Source organism: Corvus brachyrhynchos, unplaced genomic scaffold (assembly GCF_000691975.1).
Source record: "Corvus brachyrhynchos isolate BGI_N302 unplaced genomic scaffold, ASM69197v1 scaffold61, whole genome shotgun sequence".
Lineage (NCBI taxonomy): Eukaryota > Metazoa > Chordata > Aves > Passeriformes > Corvidae > Corvus > Corvus brachyrhynchos.
This window is the reverse complement of record NW_008236478.1, coordinates 5,745,716-5,766,823: the sequence shown is the minus strand read 5'-3', so window position 1 is coordinate 5,766,823 and position 21,108 is coordinate 5,745,716. Positions and strand designations below refer to the sequence as shown.

Sequence of the window (21,108 nt, the reverse complement as noted above, 5' to 3'; positions counted from 1 at the left end):
ATGCAGGAAAATTTGAAAGATAGCAGATGAGACACTTCCACTTTTTCAGTAATGACACCTATGGGCATTTGTTGATATAACAACCAGTTTCCTTATACTGGAGTCGCTCACACAAGAACATTGATACTTCCTAAATTACCCTTTATAGGCGTTCACTTTAAGTGAGCAAACAGGAAAAAAGTTGCAAAAAGGACTTCCTCCTCAGATTTCTACATCAGGTCAGTGAAAAACACTAAAGCAAGAGTTCAGTGTTACTCATGCAGATCAAGTCTTTCTCCCTGGATAGAAGCATGACCACAAAACTACCATCTCAAGAGGAGTTTGAGAACTGGACAGCTTTTCAAGTTGCAGATCTCTTAAGACAGGTACTGAATCTGTTATGTAACACTTAGAGAGTTCAGTCTATATTCAGCTAGCAGAAACACTTACTGGATTTATTCTTGAAAACTGAATATCTTATCCTAAATCTAGCACAAATATTTAAAAGCACAAAAAAAATAGTTTAATCACCACTTATATTAATATAACTTGAGTTTTTTGTTACTCTCCTGTTTTCTGTAGAAATCTAATTCACAGCAGAAGCTAAGATCTCCTACATTACAACTCATACAAAAAAAAGTTGCTCACAGGAATATTTCTTATAAGAGAAAAGGTATTTCATGCCCAAATTTATTTCCTTCTGGAAAGAAATAATCATTTCACAGAAAGTATGTCTAGTTTTATATTTGAACATAGCTTTACATTTTACAGTATGTCAATAAGAATCTACTGTTCATCTTTTTTTCTCAATGCATATATACACACAGTAGTTGCTAGATGTTGTTTAAGTTTAATGTACTCAAGCTTTTGGGGGGTTTTTGAGTCATTCCTTTATTGGCTTGTACATTTCTTTGTTCTACAATGTCCTTTCTAGTATATCTAAAATAACCTGAATTGCACAAAGTATTCCAAGCTCCTTTCCAGACATCTTTCACTACCTTACTAATCTCCTCTCAGATATATAAAATATATCCTCCATTATAATAGCCTTTTTTTGTTATCATATCTTTTCCTTATAACTGACTGAACACTATGGCTCAGGTTTTAGAATTCTACCTGTAACTTATAAAGTCCATTCCTGCAATTGGATATATAGTCTCATTTTTTATCCCTTTTGTTTGTTTTTATGCAAGTACTCAATATAATTTTGTATATAGGGCTTTTTTTTCTTATGTTTATCCTAATTCTAACTGTAAGAGCACCAATCTTTTCCAGTACCTTCTTTACACCAACAGTCAGAATTTATGGTCATTAAGGTTTCTCATCCTTTTCAACTGAAGGAACATACAATCTTTGTCAAGGAACACAATGATGCTATGAAGTCTTCCCACAGGAGTTCCATTTGTACCCAGATAAAAAGTAGGCCACACTTTAAAATTATAATTTTATTATTTTGTTCATTTTGTCTGTGTATAAATACATATGCTTATTCATGTTCAATTAAAAAAAATTTTAAAGACAACAAAACCACAAACAGTTTCACAATGGAGATGTATCACAGGTGGACCACTGTTCCCACCCTGAGAAAGCTAACCTATTCCATGGAATTCATTCACACCACAATGGTAATGGATCAGCTGTGAGCAGCTACTCAGAGAATTAATTAGCTCAAAGCCTTTCAGCTTAAAGGAAATCAGGCTAATTTATAGAAGTTAGAATGGTTTTAAAGTACCCTGCAATTCTATGCAGAATACAAGACAGAAAATTAATAACAATCATTCAACAGCTCAGAGGTTTCCAGGGAAATTTCAGGCACACCATAACTACTGGCTTCATACTTGTTAACAGTGAGTCTTCCAACTTTATAAAGAGCTGTCAATGCATATGCTTACACTCACAACACTGATTAAAGTGGCTAAATAAACCAATTACTACAGCATATCCACATTAAGTTCTTGGCCATTCTGTGTATCAAAGACTGGCCCAGCCATTTGCCTGTGGCCACTGTGGGCAGAGCTGTCAGCTCCCACTGCCAACACTCCAGAGAGCCTCAGCACCAGCTATTCCATCATTTCCATAGTCAGACCACATGCTGGGGGCTGTGCTGAATCTCCTCACCACAACACTGGCCATACATGTGCATGAACCCTAAAAAAAGGCTGTTAAGGTTGCAGAAATGAGTACTAAAATGTTCCAGAACTGGGATTACCTCCATAGCCTGAATTTCCCACCTTTCACATGCACACCATGATAGCCTGTAATTGCTTCTTCACATACTACCTTTTCCATTGACAAAAACCTGCCTCTGCCAATGCAGAGAAACCAGCAGATTTCTGTATTATTCTATGCCATTGCAGAAATTGTAAGGTGCACATGGCCAGGGCTTGCTGAAAACCAGAGAACAAATACATAGTACTGTTGATTTAGTTCTGCCTTGAAATATCAGACCCTGTTACTGCCCCAGTACAAAATTTTACCTGAAGATATGCAAGTCACCCAGAAAAAACATGACATTTCCCAAGTGCTTGACTTGCAGCAGTGGGAGGCAAGAGCTATGACCACAGTGGCAGCTCTGCTCAGAAGGTAAAAATGGCAAAATATTGAATATGCAAATATACATTTCTATTTCTTAGATCTAAACAGTTGTAGTTAGGTATCCAAACCCACTGGATACTGTGTTTTATTTCTCGTGCATCTTAACTCCCCTTATAAATGAAATTTTCATGTCAGAGAGTGGTCTCAGAAAAAGCAGTTAGTGTTCCTGAAGCACTTGGATAATAAGTGCTGGAGAACAGCTCAGATTTAAATAAAAAATCATTCTGGATTCAGAGAAGGTTTTGAGTAGTGTGCAGTACAGGTACACAAGATAGACAAGCAGTGAGCACTGAACAGAAAGCAATATACTGACCTTCAGGAAAGTAGCATCAGCTTCCATGTGCTGTGACTGAGGCTGGGTTTTCCAGAAGAGGTATATTCATCTTGGTGCAACAATATATATGGAAAATGGGTATGTACATATGTACCTTGCAATTTTAGCACTTTCTTAAATTTAAAAGTCTTAATGATACAGATTTTTTTTTTGCGTCCTGACTACAAAAATTCTTAACCACCCATTCTGAAAAGTGTTTCCAGCCTCATGAAAGGCATTTTTTATAAAATCAATAAATTAACTACTAAATAAAAATTAACCATACAGATGTTGAGTTTTTCCTCATTAATTAGCAAAGGCAGTAATGGAGACCTGTTAGCCATGTGGATGTACCTTCCTGTCATCTTGTATCTATGCTGTAATTGCAACAACACTGAAATACTTCATGTTGTTCTCAGAGTTACTTGGGCTCCATTTGCCATGTAGTCTGGTCCCTCTCCCAGTACTGATCTTAACATACTTGCAAGAAAAGTTAAGGCAATCTCAAGAAAATGAAAGGTTCCATGGTCATCACTAAACACCAGTAGCAAGACACCCACTTGTCAGATGCATTAACCATGTAAAAAAAGTTTTTTCCCTTACACAAAAGCTTGATTAATAGCATAATGCAAAGCTCAAAAGCAGCTCATCAAACCAATAACTGGAGATAGAGCTAGAAACTAGAAATAGATGGGCAAAAGCCAAGAGCAGAAAGTGCATAGCCTTGATTCTTTGCCTCTCCACCACCACCAGTGCAACTGATGGCAAATTAACACAATCCACAACCAGCCACTGGTCCAACAACCACAAGAACCTTCTCCTTTGAATTTTGATCTATTCTGTATTGCAAACAAGCAGGACTCTCCCAATCACAGTAGATGAAAAATTATAAGCCCAGGCATATCAGCTAACAGGCCAAAAAGAATCTGAATATATGTCTGAACAGGACATTTTCATATCAAAAATGTAGATAAAATACACATTGAATATTTAAGCACGATCAGTTTTAAGTAGTCTATAAATAAAGAATTATCTTAGAAAAGCCACATAACTATGTCTATGAGAAGAAATTATTTCACCAATATTTCTCTGTTAGTATCTGATTTGGTCACTACTGCTACAGACATTTACATCTAAGCATTACAAATACTAAAGCTCATCTTGACAATGATATATTCTTAAATAAAAAAATTCTAAATTTTTTGTCACTTTTCATGCATAACTGTCATTTCTTTTAAAAGCCGCACTAAGCCATCTAACACACTGTGAGATTTTTTAGGACATCTTCAGCCCCGATCCATTCTTTTCTACTTTTTAGTAGGAAATCCGATGTGTCTGCTTTTTTTTTCCCCCAAATTATATTTAGTCTTTGGTTCTATTTCAAGGTGTAATATTTCTGGACATGCCAGTTTCATTTTAATTTATAATCAACATCAACTTTCTTAAAAAACACCATTACCATAACCACATTACAGAAAAGAAATCCTGTTTCTGAATCTGAATTCATTCAGCAATGCCCATCATCATGGTAAGTGCAAGACACAGCCCAAGTATCTGGTGCTGAAGCCCAGCAGCCACCAGAGCAAACAGAGGCTGGTAAACAGGCATGTGGGATGATGACATGGCTACTGATGAACTTTTGCCTCAAATACCTTTTAACCTGTTTCTAGTTCTGGCTCCTTACCCCACAGCAATCCACAGTACTTCTGTTAGGCTCCTTGCTCCATTTATATGACATTTGCTGCTTCATAATTTCTTTTCTTGTCTACTCCACTCACAGTTTATTGGCTCTTATTCCCTGTAATCTTTCTTCCTAAGAAAGAGGAAGTACTGTGTTTTATCTCATATGTGAAAGTCATTGCCTAAGCATTACACTTACTCAATATTCTTTTTCTAATTATCCTTGTCAAGTAGTATAACAATTTCCACAACCCCGAGTATTTGAGCACAGAAATTTTAATTAGCTTGTTCACAAATGTCAAGTTTCATACTACTGTAATAATCTTGTCTTTTTTCTCACCTCAGTTTGGAATGCCTGAATCTGCTGCGGTTGTAGAAAAACTGTGTATGAATGGATCTCATTTCTTGGTAAGCAAATATTCCATAAGACCTCTCACTAAGGTGTATTTCACCATGAGGACTGTACTCCTTACAGTGCCAGGAAATAACCTGAAATTTTCCTTCTTTATACACATTTCATCAATTGCTTTGATTTTGCATTTGAGTGGGTTGATTTACACCTCTGACTCAAGGAATCCCAAAACATAAAAATTTCAGTCAGTCCTTCCCCTGCTCCAGAGAAAGGGCAGATTTGTAGTATCAGCCATCAACACACAGGTGAGGCAGGAGACATCTCATGACATATGACTTAAAGGAGGTAGTGGGGTTTTTTAACAATATAGATATTTTAAAGCCATCATTCATGTAAAAGCTTTTCCATAAAACTTGCATGATTAAGAACATTTACCAGCACAGAATTATACGTGAATTTTATAGTAAAAGTTTAGAGATGCTGGAAACAATGCCTGAAAAATCTGATAATGTCCTTTCCTGACCTCTGTAGAATTTGTTGTATAAGAGTGTGTTTAATTGATTGCAACTAATTAGGAGAAGGGACTAAAATAACTCCTTGAACTGCAGCAGTTCCTCTACCACTGATTCCATTTGTGTAGCTATCGAAGTAGAAGTTCCTTTAGACCTGTTTTAAAGGTAAAATTATTGTTATGGTATATTTATGCACCACAGAGATATTATGCTTGCTTGGCAATTCATTGCTCAACAAAATTGTTTCCTGGGTGCACCAGGAGTTATACCTGCTGTTTATGCTAACGAGAGCTTCAGTACTGCAACAAATTCATGAGACTGCAGGTGCAGCACGGCCACAGAGTAAAACTGGGTTTTACCAACAATTCATACTAATGTTGTAGGGTTAACAAAGCTGTCAAATACAGATTCCTGCCCCATTCATCCACTATAAATTGGATCACTAAAGGTGCTGTAGTCTTCATCACTGGAGGAAAGGCAGTGAAGTTAAAGCTAAGGGTGGGTGTGTTGGCTTCCTGTGCTTCTGCAAATAAAGCTGTACAGCAGCAGTGGACAAGGATCTGAGAAGTAATTTCAGATGTTAGTGGTAACCTATTCAAAACACAAGTGAAAAAAGCAAGGAGAACAATGGATGGCCTTTGGTGACAGTCTGCAATACAAAAGTAGTATGATTAAAAATGAAAGCATTTGCTACTATGTTCTCTAAACTATGTAGTCTCTTCAAATACCTTTAAAGATTATTTTGCACTGCAGAAAACGTGGCATCATACATGTGATACAGTGAGCAACATCCATTTTTTATGTCACTATAGAAAAAATGAGACAGGTCTCACACACTGGTAGAAACTTTCCTACAAATTTTATATATTCTTTAATTGAATTGTTCAGTAGCATTGTCAACATGATAAATCTGCATGCTTGAAACAGAATTATGACAATACTAAAAAAATTCAAATATCTATATTTTGCCATCATTAATAGCCTTATTTGGGTAATTGTAAGATGTTGCTCTCCTATGTACAAGCTAACAAATATATTAATTTAAAAGTAATTAAATCAACAGTCAAGTTTTTTATTCCAAGCTCCTAGCCTAATATACAAGAAATCTGTACCATGCCAGAAATTAAATGTTCCTTATCTGCTACAAGGTGTGATTTAGAAAGCACAACCTTAGTAAATCTACCTTAGCAATATACAGTGGAATAACCAGATGTCAGACACTTCCACTTAAAATCTGAATTTCTGTCTGCATGACTTATAGTGTGATTCCCTAACTGGATCTACTGTTTTGTGTAGATACCAATTTTTCCAGAATTCAAAAATCCCAAAACCCCTGAAGCTGTTATGTGTCTGTTAGCTGCCTTTGGCAAGGATCTGAGGTTTTGCACTTCAGTTTATCCTTCAGTTATAAGATGCATATGATTTCCTTCTACTGCTATCTGCAGAGTCTAAAAAGAAGCTCAATATCACCTTTGGATATTGAGCTCAGAATCACTAGAGAAAAGCTGGCCATCTATCAATACACAGCAGTGAACCAAAAAAACTAAACCCAAAACCCATAAAACAAAACACTTGAACAAGCTTGATGCTATCAACTAAATAGAAGTGACAGATTTACTTTTGCATAATAATTTTCAAAAAGCAAATACAAGTTTGCTGCTGTGTGTGCATAGAGACCCTGTGCACACATTTAGATGTCACAATACATGTGCAGTGTTTCTGTGTGTTTAGCCAATGTTAGATGAATATTTAGATACAGATCTGGTTTTGCTATGAAATCTGTTAGCAATCACCAGAAAAATGAAAATTCCTTTTAGCCTGGCAGACAAAGAAGAAAGCAACTCTGTGGTATTTGACATGAGAACACAGTGAGCTTCCCCCACTGCACATTCAGAGAGGCACAAGTTACTGTTTTACCTTTGCATGGGCTGAAAAACTCTCTTCCATCACAGCTGCAGAAGGCATGTCCGAGTGCCTGTGAAGGCAGGGAGGGCAGCCCAAGGGGAACCACCCCAGTGCCTATCCATCCCACCCTTCACAACTCCCAGACAAGCCCTTCTTCTCACTGTGTGACTCTTCCAGCCTGCCCCAAACCACTGCTATGGCACTGACACCTTAAGCATATGCAGTACAAGAGTTTTGTGCCAGTGAGATATGCCAACACCCAGAGGCAGTGCCAGCCCACTTCTAGGCAGCAGTGGAGGGAAGCTTTCCTGGAAAGAAAGATCTGCAGCCAGCACACTGCATTTTATCAAAGATATAAACACCAACCCACCAGATGTGCCTTTATTTCCTGGTTTTTCAGCAAGGACACTCATCCTTTTAATTTTTCCAAAGACAAATATTGTCAAATATTGGGGAAATGCTGCAAAAGGTAATTATCCTAAAGCTCACCACTGAACTAATACAAAACGACTTAGGGAGCTGTCCTGCACAACATATCCATGTCAAATGCAAATTGCATTTTATTTGAAAGTGAATCAAACAAATATATCAAGACTAAGGTCTTTTTGAAATTTAAAATGTTCAAAGTCAAGTCATGCAGGCATTATAGCCACAAAATCTGTGATAAGTTGGCCACAACACCTCAAATCAATTTGACTGCCTTCAGAATAGAAGTAATCAACATTTATATGGTCATTTCTTTGAATATTTCTTGCCTTTGAGTGGCTAAAACCCAATCATTTTTATGGTAATATCATATTCTGTTTTATAAACATACTGAGTATCAAACTGAACTTTTATAGGAAACTAAATTACATGCATTTCATAAAAATTTAGAAGTAATAGCTCTTCCTTTACACTTCTGTTGAACCTAAAAACACAAAAGGATGGTATATTAGATCTGAAGCGCACCATGCAGTTTCATTTTTCATCAATAGTACCATACTTGTGATAGTTACTCAATATGCAGCTCATGTCTGAGTGATGCTAATCTAGTCCTAATGTGCAAATCAGCATTAAGCCACAGCTGCATTGCACAGAGCATATTATATTCTCTTGCCTTTTAATGTTCGAACTTTCTACACTGTGCTCCTGCTTTTCAGTTCCCTCTAAGTGTAGGTTGCTTGTTTGATGTTTTTTTTAAATTCAGTTTTGAATTCCCAGTGACAGATTGCAAAAGATATAAAAAACAGTGAAGTTTTACCTGAACTTTAGAACTGAAAATAGGAGACTTTCTTAATAGATTTGTATATGGAAATTTACTAAAAGAAATCTTAACACAGCAAAAATTGTCAGATATTGATTCTAAACAACTTTCATGTACTTCTCCTCTTTCTTGCTCTTTCAAAATGTGTTTCAAATTCCATGGCTGGAATAGGAATGCCCTGGAGAAAACCAGAGCCATATTATTCACCAATACTCTACAGGGGATTTCTGAATAATATTTAGAAAATGGAACCTGTGTCTTCCTGTGGGAGATTCCTGGCTCTGTGCCAGTGTAAAACACTGCCAGAGCTTGTCAGGTTCAACTCACCAAGCCTGTCCTTTGACATCCATTTCTGTCAGCATTGCTACTGAGAAAAAGCAACTCTTGTCCAGAAAAAGCAACTCTCATCTCACTTGGGTGCTCCCTCCCATCCCTGCAATGCAGAAGCAGCAGACAGGAAAGGACAGGAACCACATCTGCTTTCAATAGTGACCAGAGCAGCCAAACACACCACACTTAGAACTCCTCTGTCGCTATTCAAAAATCTTCAGAGTCCCACCTTCCCCAGTTTCAGCTAAAAGAGTATTTCCCAATGCTACAAGTGATATTTTCACAGCATGGGATATGGGAACAGGTGGAAAGACATTAATATTGTTTTAGGCTGCTTGGATATTGTCTTGGAAAAAAGGTAACCAGCATTGGGTTCTGTTCAGATTGATCTGACATCCATCCCTGTATATTTAGTCTTACAAATAAAATTCAGACCATGAATGTCTTGAGTTTCCAGAGGGGGGAGAAAAATTCTTTTCTAGGTCCTATATATACAAAAGAAATTAAAGACTTATTAAGTATATTCTTATAACCTAATTCTTCTGGGAAAGAGCCAAAAGACTCTTGCAGTGTTTTCCCTGGGTGTCAAGCAAGCACAGAAAGCTTAGGTAATTCAGAGAAACATGGTACAAGTCGCAGGTACTATTGAGTCACACCCTTGGGCTGGCAGTTGACACCTTAAGGCCACAAGTCCATATCCAGGGTTTAATAATATATTGCACACCTCAGAAAGCCCTAAGCTTTTTACAATGACACAAAATTTTAATATTAATGTTTTGGCATACCCAAGTGTTTTGGCATACCCATTGTTTGTCCTACCTTTGGCAAGCACAGAAGGTTACCATGGCAAAAAAACCTGATTGTTCACCACAGAAAATTGATGTTACAAAAATACACATTTTCAGCTACAAAAATTAATTAGGCCATGTAACTACATTAATTGAATTGTATTTTTACACAGCTTTTATTCCTCTGACATTGCTTTCTCCTATTTGTCTACCATCTGACACCTTCCCTGTCACCTTTCCCCTCTGCATTTCACGGTGACTGAGCCCGCTCCCCCTTTTAGACCTCCTTGCCTTCAGCGCCTTCCAACACCCAGTGCTTTGTTTCTGCTCCTCTTTTAGCCAGGGTTCTCCTTCCCTTTGCTCCTTAATTATTTTCTATTGGGCATGGATTGAAATTTCTCCTGCTGACATTCCTCATGGATTTACGCTCCTTCAGAGATTCCTCATTTCCATTCTTCTCAGATGTAAAGGTTTCCTGTCAGAAGCAGCAGAAGTGGCTTAGATATCAGAAGTGCATTTTCAGAAACGCCTCAATTTCCAGGTATTTCTACAGACTGTGCTCACTTTCTAAATGAAGAGTGGATAGTAGCAGGAGCTGGGCACCTTGAGCGCTTTGTCTTCTTTATGCAAAGACAAGTGATCTCAGCACCTATCCCTTTAGCAAGTACTTTACAGACTTTGAAAACACAGTTAAAATAAAGTCACTTAAAATGAAAGTTTTCAGGGTAGGTAGAAACTGAAAATCATTTCTTCTCCACGGAAATAGGTGCAAAGCATTAAAAGAGAAGGCAGAAAATGTAACAAAGAGTAGGGCAGTGCAAGCTTCGCCCCCGAGCAATTCTTGCAGCGATGCAGTGGGGGAGGGAGCAAAGGGACAGGTAAGAACAGATCCCTAGGTCGCCCTGAACATCAGCAGCTGCCAGCTACAGAGGGCTTTGGCTCTGTTTCTTACTGTTTCTAACCAAATAGGAAACTGTTTCTGAAAGCAGAATCAGTTACTTAGAGTCATTTCAAGAAGAGGAAAATGGTAAGAACATGTCTTAGAAAGAAGACAAATGTTGTTTAACTTATCAAGTAACTAGAAGCAAAGAGCCATCTTAAAGAGACATGGGCTAAAGAAAGGTATTTTACAGCTTAGCACCTCTTCTGCTTATCAACCATCTTCAATGAAGTCGTAAGGTACAAGGGTATTACACATTCATGCATCATCAAAGCATGAGGCAACTGTAAAGTAAAAGCAAAATTTGCATATTTATCCTTATTCTCAAAAAAAAAAAAAGGAAAAGAAATATGAAGCTAGATTACTGAATGTATATATAATTTCTGAAATGTAGGGCACTATGAAGATATGCATCATTCTTGGCACACAAGAATACAAGTGATTTTAGCTATCAAGTTATTAGTTAAACATATATGAATATTAATAAATAAAAAGCTCAAAAGAAATTATTAGACTGAGATACAAAGTCAAACATCATTATCACTGGATTCCCATTATTGTTAGCTTAGAAACTGAATTTTATCCAATCATTTTGAATTATTTTCCTGCCAAGCATTTTCAAATATCTCAAAAGCAATTTAATAAAATTGTCTAATGTCATAAACTAGCAATGGAATCCTGCAGTAAAAAATCCTGAGCCACTGCAAAAGTATTTATTGCAGGAGTGGCCCGTTATTTTATTTTCTGTGACAGAAGAGCATTTCTATTCATATTCCAAATGCTGCTGCCAGAAATTATTTGAACATAATTTTTTTGTGTTTTATGCAGTAGCTGCAAAGGATACGAAGTGCTTGTCTGCTTTCCAGTCTTTAAGCTCCAGCACACAACAATTCAATCAAATTCTAAATGTCATGTTAGTCATAATTACATTAAATATGGATTAAAGGAATATCTTTTGATGCAGAATTCTTTGTTCTTAAAGTTTACTGATAATTTTAAATGTTAAGTTTTGTGTACCTTTCAAGTTCAGGGAACATGAAGAAGAATGTGAGAAGTTGTGGAAATTAAGCCATTGTGTCATAGTTTCTAATGTGGACTTTGTAAGCCCTTAACTGAAAAATAGAAGTCCAGAGTTTTGCAATTTTTAATTTCCTCCTCTTTCTGTTTTGTTCAAATATCCCAGTTACAAAAGTGCACCCCTTCTTTTGAGAATTTGTGATTAGAAGAATCTTCATTTTGGTTTCTTTAGTACTCTTTCCTTCATGAAAGATCAGGGTATTTTACAATGCATGTAAGTTGCTTCACAACACTAATGTCCAAAATCATTAGTAATGTTTAAAAAAATCGAGCCAGAAACTATAATCACTCCCCCATTGTTAAATACCAGCTGCTAACCATTTCAGAAATCTTTAGCATGCCTAATCAGAATTTAGTCCTTCTGCTTTCACATTATCTGTTTCCAATACAAAGCAATAAACTCCTAATTCTCCAGTCTTTATTTCATCCTTAAAGAGGCAGGTGAAGAGGGGCACCATAGTGCTCTTAACCTGAGAGAGATTTCTGAAGGCTTCTGGGAAAATCAACTTTTCTGCAGTAAAGGCTAAAGCCAGCTGAATATTAGCAATTCTCATGAGAAGGCATGAACAAGGTTAAAAATTGATGTTGTAGAAGAGTTTTTCCAAGAAAGGGACAGCTTTTAGGGCTCCATTGGTTTGGAAAGGTGAATACATATACAACTCCACTGAAAACAAGAAAATCCTGTGAGAACCAGACAATATAGCAGGGAGAAAAGGCTCCTTGGGAATAGGCTGGGAAGAGTCTGGAGTTTTAAGTTGTCTGTTTCTACTGAGTTCAGAAAGGAAGGACTTTATGAGCTTTCTATGTAAAAACAGGATTGCATTAAGTACAGCTGACTTTAGACTAAAGTCTCTATTCCAAACAGGGGGAACCTGGAAAGGCCTCGAATATTAACACTTTACTTGAGGCAGTGGGTGATGGTAGTGCCAAAATGAGATAAATTTCCAAGGAGATACATTTCCACCTACTATTCTTAATCAATCAAAGAACTAAATGGAGTCCTAAGTGCAGAAATGAAAGATGGCCAGAAATAATTATTGAAAAAAATTAAAGGAACTTGCATTTCAAAAAAAAAAAAAAAAGCAGAGAAAGGAATACCCTTTTGTTAAAACATGTCTAGATACTGCAGCTCCAAAGCTACTAATTGTAAAGTGACATGAATGAAAGCAAAACAAGTACACTGTTACCCCCACAGGACAACCACAGGGGTGTTACATGAGGACGATTATGCCAGGACAGTCCTGCTGGTAGATTTTCACTTAGACACAGTTGTAGCCTAAGATTTAGATACAACCCACAATAACCTGAGCACATTTTGCTGATGCTGACTGAGCTGTTATGGCTATATTAAAAAGCTTAACGCACCTAAAATGAAAGTCCATGAAGTTACCAAGTGTCAGGGAGTTTCCCCTTAATGAAATGAAGCCATCCTGGGGTTTTTTATAGGATGACATCTGCTCTGAATAAGGACGATTCTACAGGAAAGGAAAAAAAAAAAGCAAACGAAACAGGAACACTAACCCAACCCTATAGATTGCTACTAATGTAGTGACTGCTAAATTTCAATGTAATATTGTCTTTAATTTAAAATGATCAGCAGATGTCTTGCACAACCAGCATACTGCTAAGAGCAAAAGCTTCCAGCCATTCCTAGAATGGCTCAAAAAACACTATTAAATATTTATCAATCTTTCCATATCTAAAAACTTATGGAATTTGCCCACATTAAAAAATAAAAACAAAGCACACACAAATGCAGTTGCAGAGTTCTTTCATGAGTTTTCCCAGTGCCAATTTCGTGCACAAGTACAGACCTTACCATTAGGGAATCTGGCTTGAAGTTTAGGTTGGACTGCTGGGAAACCACATCACACACTGGTGCTCAGGAAGAAGCATGTTGGAAAGAATTTAGAATTCCCAGAGGTCCTACAAAAACAGTGCTTAGAAGAGTAAGAATTTCAATCATTTCATGTATTTTAGGCCCCTGGAATACTGAAGAGTAAATTCAATCCAAAATTCACATTAGTGTGTCAAATGCAGAAACACAGGTCCTGTTTGTAGGGTACTTGATTTCCTCTAGGCACTCTTACCTGCAGCATTTGACTTCACATTAATAAGCAGATAGACACAAAATTCCTACAAAAGATATTTTAAATTGTTTATTAATATTGTTTTGACCTGCTATAGAAGACTTTTATTTTGTTCCTTTGCTTTTCTATTTATTTCCTCCAATGTTCCTGTGTAGCTGGGTTTTTTCAATTAACAGTTTAACTATTCTGTCCCCTGCTACTTCAATGCAATTTACACTTTTAAAAGGTGTTATTTTCTGCATCCATTGCAACACAGTCCTTGAAAAGCATAGGACTGAGAACTATTAAAACCTTACAAATGCGCAGGGGTTGATTTCTCATGGTACGACTCTGATAGAGTAAAAAGTTGATTTTCTACCAAACTTACTTTAATGTCCCAGTAGACATCTAGAACATCTAATCAGCATAATATGAGTAGGCAAGGTGCTTAACCATCTGAATGCAGGATGAGATACAACGAATCTAACAAGTCATAAAAATTTTTGGTTAAAAAAAATACAGGCATTAGACTACAAACATATGTTATCTATTCATAGCTGGTGACCTATTTTACTCACTCAGAACTACTCAAGGCAAATGTTGGCATTTGCCCTTAACCCCTACTTTCCTGTGAAGAGGAAAATGCATCACTTCATTTGTGCATTAGATTGTCTGCGTCCTGTAGTATATAAAAAGCAGATTAGAGAAATGTCTTATGTGCCAGCATCACACTAAGAGAAAAAGACTCTTCACTGGAACAAACAAACAAATCAACCTCAAAACCTCAATCTTTTACCTGAATGTTTTTGATTCAGGTGGTTTCAGAGTATCTGAAATACATCTGTACAAACACAGCACCGAATTTTGAAGAGGCAGTAGGAAAAAAGAGCAAATAAATTCTGCAAGTGTATCATCCCCAAAGCCTGGGGTTTATTTGGTCATATATACACTTTCCAAACAGAAAGTCCTCTACTGACAAAATTTCAGTGTTTTTTAGAACTGTACCATGCATTATTTATGGTGTTATCCTTTCTTCCTTTTCCCTATCCAATTAAGTATTCTTGATTTTTACAGGGTAGAGCTACATTTTCTGTTGGGTCTTGAAGGACTTTTGTGACTGTGCTCATGAATAAATTCAGAAATATATGAAACTGAGGAACTCAACAATTAGGTCATAGGAGGTTTTTTATGTTTTCCTATGTTTTTCATCCCAACACAAACCACCACATTGGTTCCAAATGCGAGAAATATCCATTTGGTCAGCCCAGATAAAACTGGTATCATTTGATATTGGCAGACAATAGCTGAATTTCCACAACATAACATGAAGTATATCTGCAACATCAAGAGTTCCTTGGATACGATTTTTGCCTTTGTTGAGCTTCAGCTCAAAGTAACCCCTATTCATTAATTTTAATCAGCTAAAGCCAAATAGAGCCACTTTTGTCATGTTAAACAGTACCCAGAGTCACAGACACACTGCAAAAGCCTGGTTATCAGTCAGTTCAACAACTCTCCCAACATCCACCATCTGATCTTGTGCACCTCACACACATTCAAATGAGTTACAGATTCCCCCTCTCACATGTGGATAATAGTGGGAAGACATAATCATTTAACAAACATATTAGAGTGGAAAATGCCAGGGTCTTTTACTTGGCAGGTAATGCAATAGAAATTATATAATTTGGTTTTCCATATTTAAGTATTCTAGAAGATATCTGGTCATACTATGCAGGTATACTATTTGGCTGGGTAAATAGAGTCACGTAAAAATCAGTAGAAAGTACTAAGTAAAAATAAAATTTACTTTTATTACTTTATGTTTTACTTTTCTAGACTAAAAATACAATACTTCTGTTTTGATTTATGTAGGAGGTACACACCACTATGGGTTATTTCATTCATTTATAAGGACAAGTTTCTAAATTGATTTTATTTTCTAAGCCTGCATATCTGAAGTTTAAAACCTGTGCTTCTCTCCCCTCCAAGAAAAATAAGTGAATGTAAAATACAGATTTAGCAACAACACCCATCCAATTCATCAGCATCCTCCATTATTAGAGAGTTTAATTTTTTTCATTTTTTATACTTTTATTGCACCAGAAATAGCTACAAGTAGTTCCATCCTATAATTGAAGTAATATGGTCATGGCTAGCAGCTTTAATCACCAGAATGAATGTGGAAAGCCATGCTAAAAAATAGTACTTGCAGTATTTACTGAACTATGAAGAAATTTAAGTAATCAAAATTGACTGGTTTTATCCAAAACAGTTATTTTATTTTACTCATGGTCAATTTAAAAAGAGCTGGATTCACATTGATATTGAACTCATCACAAACCTTTTAACAGTGGGGGATTAACTTCTAATAAACAAACAATTTGTCAGCAGTTGATAATTGATATATCAAAATTCAAATGTTCTCTCTTTTTGTGTTCTTTTTGTGTTTTACAAGCGTATGTCCAATTGTAAGGATGGCTGTTATGCAATATGATCATCCATTATTGCCTCTTGACTTTCACAAATCATCAAATCATTTAGAGACCAGCATATGTTTTTTATATTAGTGCACAATGTTCACACAATTACTAGTTTGTTTCTTCATGTAAACAACACTGACAGTCACTCTGCACAATACATTTCTTTAAAACCTTGATTAAAGCATTTAAATGTAAAAATGGAAATACTCGCTGTAAGCTAAATTTCAGTATCAGTCAATGGCTTGAGGGTGAGAAAGGGAGAGAAAGTTAACCAACAGTGACCTTTTTCCTAAAAAGAAATACTCCCACACACAGGGAAACTGGGGTTAGGAGAGCAATTTAAAGTTAACATGCTGGTCGCTTTCATCCCAGTATAAATATCACTGGCTTTCAGATACCATTATCATGACAGACTAATATTAGAACTGTTCACAAATATGGGTATTGTTTTCCTGGAATGAGTTTATTTTTGAAATTATGTGAAAAGATATTTGCATGAACGGTTTTGACCTCTTCTCTTGCTCTTTGCCCATTAATATATCTCAGCTGGTTTGTATTTTAACATTCCGAAACTTCCAGTTGCTTTCAAAGCTCAACTTTTCTCAAAGAAAACATGCTGCTTTTCTTTTCTCCTCACACTCTGAACTCTGCACAAGCTTGCTAATAGATTTAAAGACATACTGCTCCAAAATGGTCCAATGGCAGCACACTGAAATTCAAGAGTTATTTCATGAACTGCCAGGAAAGGAAACAGTGTCTGTATGTCAGGGGAAATTTGGAATTTCTTGTAATCATTTAATCTTGGTTGTCAACAGCATGTTGGGTCATTGACTTATAAAGCCTTGAAACCAAAATATTTATTTTTAGACACTTTAAATACATATTCTGGTATTTATTTCACTTCAAGAGCCATGCTTGCTAACTACCGTAATTTAAATTTTACAAATGGGTAGAAAAAGTCCTCTCTAAAGTAGATTCATGTATGTTTATATATAGTGGAAGAGTCATTGCCATGACATTTGGCATCATTCTTATAACCCACACTAATTGCCTTGCTCACAGTTAACTTGGGTCACTTCTAGAATGAGCCAAAAGGAAGTCTGTTTCACTTGCATTCCTGAACAGTAGCTAATGCTATAAAATCAATGCTGAATGTACTAACAGCAGGATTATAAAATCAGAATACTTAAAAGGTTTGAGTACTTCAGACATAGACAGACTTCACTGGCTACCTTGAAGTGTCAAAGAGAAAAAGACCAATATTTTCATTTATGAAGATTCATCACGCTGAGGGGGAAGGGAAAGATGCACATGCTGGGTACCCCAGGACCTTGATTAAATATGCAGATCTAGCATGAAATCCAAATAAATAAATGTTCATGTGTAAAGACCAAGCAGCAATATAGAAGTATAAAAAACACAAATACTGTATCACTTACATACTGATACTCTGTAAAGCAATATATACGCACATGAACACCATAACTTCAACCTAATATGATGAGTCCTGTATCCAAAACTAGATGTCCTTTTTCCTGTTGAAATTGTCTAACAGTTTAACATCTATTAGATAGATATACATCACCTAACAAACAGGTCATTATACCCTTAAATTTCCATATAAGAACAAAGGAGGTGAAAAACTTTCAAAGCACTTTTTCCTTTGCTTCTTTCTAACTGATGCTATCTGTTCAGGTCTTGACAGCTAAAGTAAAAGGAAATCAAACCTCTCAAATTAAGTTACTCTCCACCTTGATAGCTATCCCCACAACATCTATCACCCAGAAGCATCATTAGGACCAGACATGTTGCACTGACAGAAGACACTGTTGATTGCATTAAACCAGAAAAGACTTTAATTAAACCACTTAAGCACACTAACAAATTTAATGGCATCCAAGAACAACAGGATATTGGGGTATGGGGGAGGGAATGCTCTGTCTACAGGCTGTCTTTCAAATTCCCAAACTGAGAAAAACAAAGCAGATGTTTAAATCAAATATCCTTAACCACTTTGTAACCGAGTACATACTGAGAAAGTTCGTAAAGCTCTTTGTGTCACTGGTAGCATTGACTAATACTGTACAAGCCTTTGGCTTTGCCCCTTCAAGATGTGGCTCTCAAAATTTGGGGCTGTCCCGGCCATAAACCACTAAGCAGCACCCTGCTCTCTATCACAGACCAGGAGACATGTCACCACTCTGTGCTATACCTATCTTCCTCCCCACCTTAGAAGTCCTCATCCACATTCACCATGCTGTGACCCAACAAAGATTTTGATCATGCTTTGAGTAAAGATATTTACAGACATAGGCACATGTCGCTGTTTTTCTCCAGGGGCAGAAATAGTTTCTTCTGTTTCAGCCAGGGCCACATGTTGCATGCACTGCTGGCAGATGGTCTTTTCAACACATAACAGTTGTGAAGGCTGAGTTCTTGCAGCAGCTCAGACCTAGCATGTGTGCTTCACAGTAAGAGGTCTTAATTGTGCTCAATCTTGATACCTCTGCTGCTTACCTAAATTATCACTATTACAGTATTTTGTCCTACTTGTAAAGACTGCCAGCCAGCACCTTCAGGTCTATCTTTTCACAAAGTTATTTCAGCCATTGAAATGCAGCAGTCATGATCTTGCTGATGGAGTCTGTGATTACTCACTATTAATAACGTTGCTTGCTGTGGTTGAGGTAATATGAATCAAGCAAATCAAGTGCTCATTTTCAAGACGCCTACAGATACAGATACACAACATATTTGTGACTATGTGAATTAAAGAGTACCTATATAGGATAGATATAACCACTGAGATTATTAAAATCTAAACAGTGGAACTAAAGCCCTACCTCAAAACCCTAAACCAGTATCAAAGGAGGGACAGCAAATCTATTCCACTATAAAGGGAGAACTTTCAAAGTCAAATAGCTCAGCACGTTTCTGTGTAGGCATTTGAAATTGTTTCTTCAATGTAGATGCACAAGGAGCTTATGAGGTGGCTTATTTCTAAAGAGAAGACAGCCAGCCATTACCCTAAACATCAAAGTGTTTAGGGTAGACAGGCATGTACTAAGTCACATTTGGTTTCCTGATTCAGCAAGAGTATTTGTTCTTATAATTAAGATTTGCTACTTCTAGTTCCCTTGATGAAATGTAATGTGCTTACAATTATGCAGATGTTCTTGCTTAATCTTTCAAGAATATATAGGTTTTGATTTTAAGACTGCTGTTACAGCTTAACTGCTGCTGACAGCTTCTGCCATAGTATTTGCTCTGAGAGGTGAGATGATTCTCATACCCCTTCTCTACAGCTTTTTCAGGCTCAGCTATTTCCCAGCACTTCTTGTTCTAATTGCTTTTGTCTAGATGCAGGAAAGCAGAAGGCAGCTGATTCTGCAGGCAGTGTCAGCAGGGAGCACATCTGCACAGTTCCCAGGCCCTTGGCCAGCAGGGGAGAGCTGAAGGTCCAATGTCACCCACTTTCTGGGATTCTCAAAGATTGATCCCACTGCTCCCAACAGCCTGACACACCTGGGGAGCACCTGTATTTAGTTATTTGGCTTGTATAACTGCAGTTCACTAAGATGATAACTTCCCTTCCCCGAAGAAAGAAGAGTCCTTGCCCCAGTCTCAGCTACCAGTGACCTGAGAATTGATTCCTGATATGCTATTTCCTGTTGTCATTTTCAGTGTCCCTCATGAGGGCAGGATGGAAACAATTAGTACCCAGAAAACTGAGTTTTGTATTTCAGTGCAATGCACAGAGCATCTTGCACTGACTCAGCCTCAGCCATTGTTCACAGACATTACTCTTCCTACTAATTCAATATTCAAGTACTAAAACACCACCACCACAACCATTTTAGCTCTTGCCTCCTCCCATTCCCTTAGTAAGCAAATTAGATTAACTGAAGGGACTTTTTCATACCTGCAGAGATGTCTGCTCACTTAAGGAAATACCAAATAGCAAAACCAGATTATTCCAATAGGAAAGAGGAGCTAGAAAGAAACTGCACATAACCACACAGCCAAGGGACAGTCTTTGTTTTCACAGCATAAGCTAGACACAGAAGGGCACCACTTGACTCAAATCACCTGCATGCAGTTACTGGAACAGGATCAGGTAGCTGGAAGCAGCATCTGGCCTCAGACCTGTTTCAGCCCTGACAAAGGCAAGATTATTAACAGAAGCTGGCAGTGTCAATTCTGCTTTATGTCATTATTAAGCTGGGTCAACAGCATATTGCACTCACACCTTGGGCTGAGTCCTGAAGAAAGGTCAGTTCTTAAAGCACCAGGTCTGCTTCCAGCAGGACTCCTCTGTACTGAGGACATTTCTGCAGCATGTCCTGTTTCTTGGCATTTTGACTACAGACTGGAAACATTTTCCAGGCCTAAAATCTTAGATGTGGCCAAAAAATGGAACTTTTGACACTACAATATTTCCCTTTGCTCTGATTCAGAAGGAATAGCTGCAAACCTCACATAAAAGTAAAAGTAAAGTGCTTTGGAACCACTAATGCAGTAATGCTTACATGCCTCATTTGGGTCTTTTACCTTATATTAAAAAACATGAAAATGAATTGATTCAACTTTACCAAGTTTTTATAGATTCTTAATCATCAATGAAGTGAAAGAAGCCCTGAAAAACAATTTGTTTTCATTGATGAAGCATTTTTAGAGATAAATGGTTCTGCTAGAAGAATTTCAGCTGGCTCTTTTGAATTCTCTTTTCTCACAAAAAGAAATCAGTCTTACTAATCTTGCAGCCTACATCAGCAGAGGCTCTGCTGCTTTTTGCTGAGGCTGAATTTCTGGTGGTCACAGTTATTTCTATATGTGGTG

At 37.1% G+C, this 21,108-nt stretch overlaps 2 protein-coding genes across 12 annotated transcripts in view; one reads left to right on the top strand and one right to left on the bottom strand.

Annotated features, from left to right (window-relative positions):
• BLNK (B-cell linker) overlaps positions 1–21,108 on the top strand; it is a 95,073-nt gene that overhangs the window by 2,675 nt on the left and 71,290 nt on the right. For 3 of the 9 annotated variants that reach the window (XM_017726063.1, XM_008643813.2, XM_017726062.1), the window contains exons 1-2: positions 253–365; positions 4,913–4,975. In XM_017726063.1, the coding sequence (XP_017581552.1) occupies positions 258–365; positions 4,913–4,975 (171 nt within the window). In that variant the 5' untranslated portion in view covers positions 253–257. Of the gene's footprint in view, positions 1–246; positions 366–4,912; positions 4,976–21,108 lie in introns of those variants that run through there. The other 6 variants (XM_017726066.1, XM_017726064.1, XM_017726068.1 and 3 more) reach the window with 5 other exon arrangements.
• DNTT (DNA nucleotidylexotransferase) overlaps positions 1–21,108 on the bottom strand; it is a 162,450-nt gene that overhangs the window by 114,855 nt on the left and 26,487 nt on the right. Inside the window, exon 1 of one of the 3 annotated variants that reach the window (XM_017726075.1) lies at positions 4,572–4,801. The exons of the other annotated variants lie outside the window; for them this stretch is intronic. The gene's annotated coding sequence lies outside the window, so the exon portion shown is untranslated. Of the gene's footprint in view, positions 1–4,571; positions 4,802–21,108 lie in introns of those variants that run through there. 3 annotated transcript variants of the gene reach the window in all.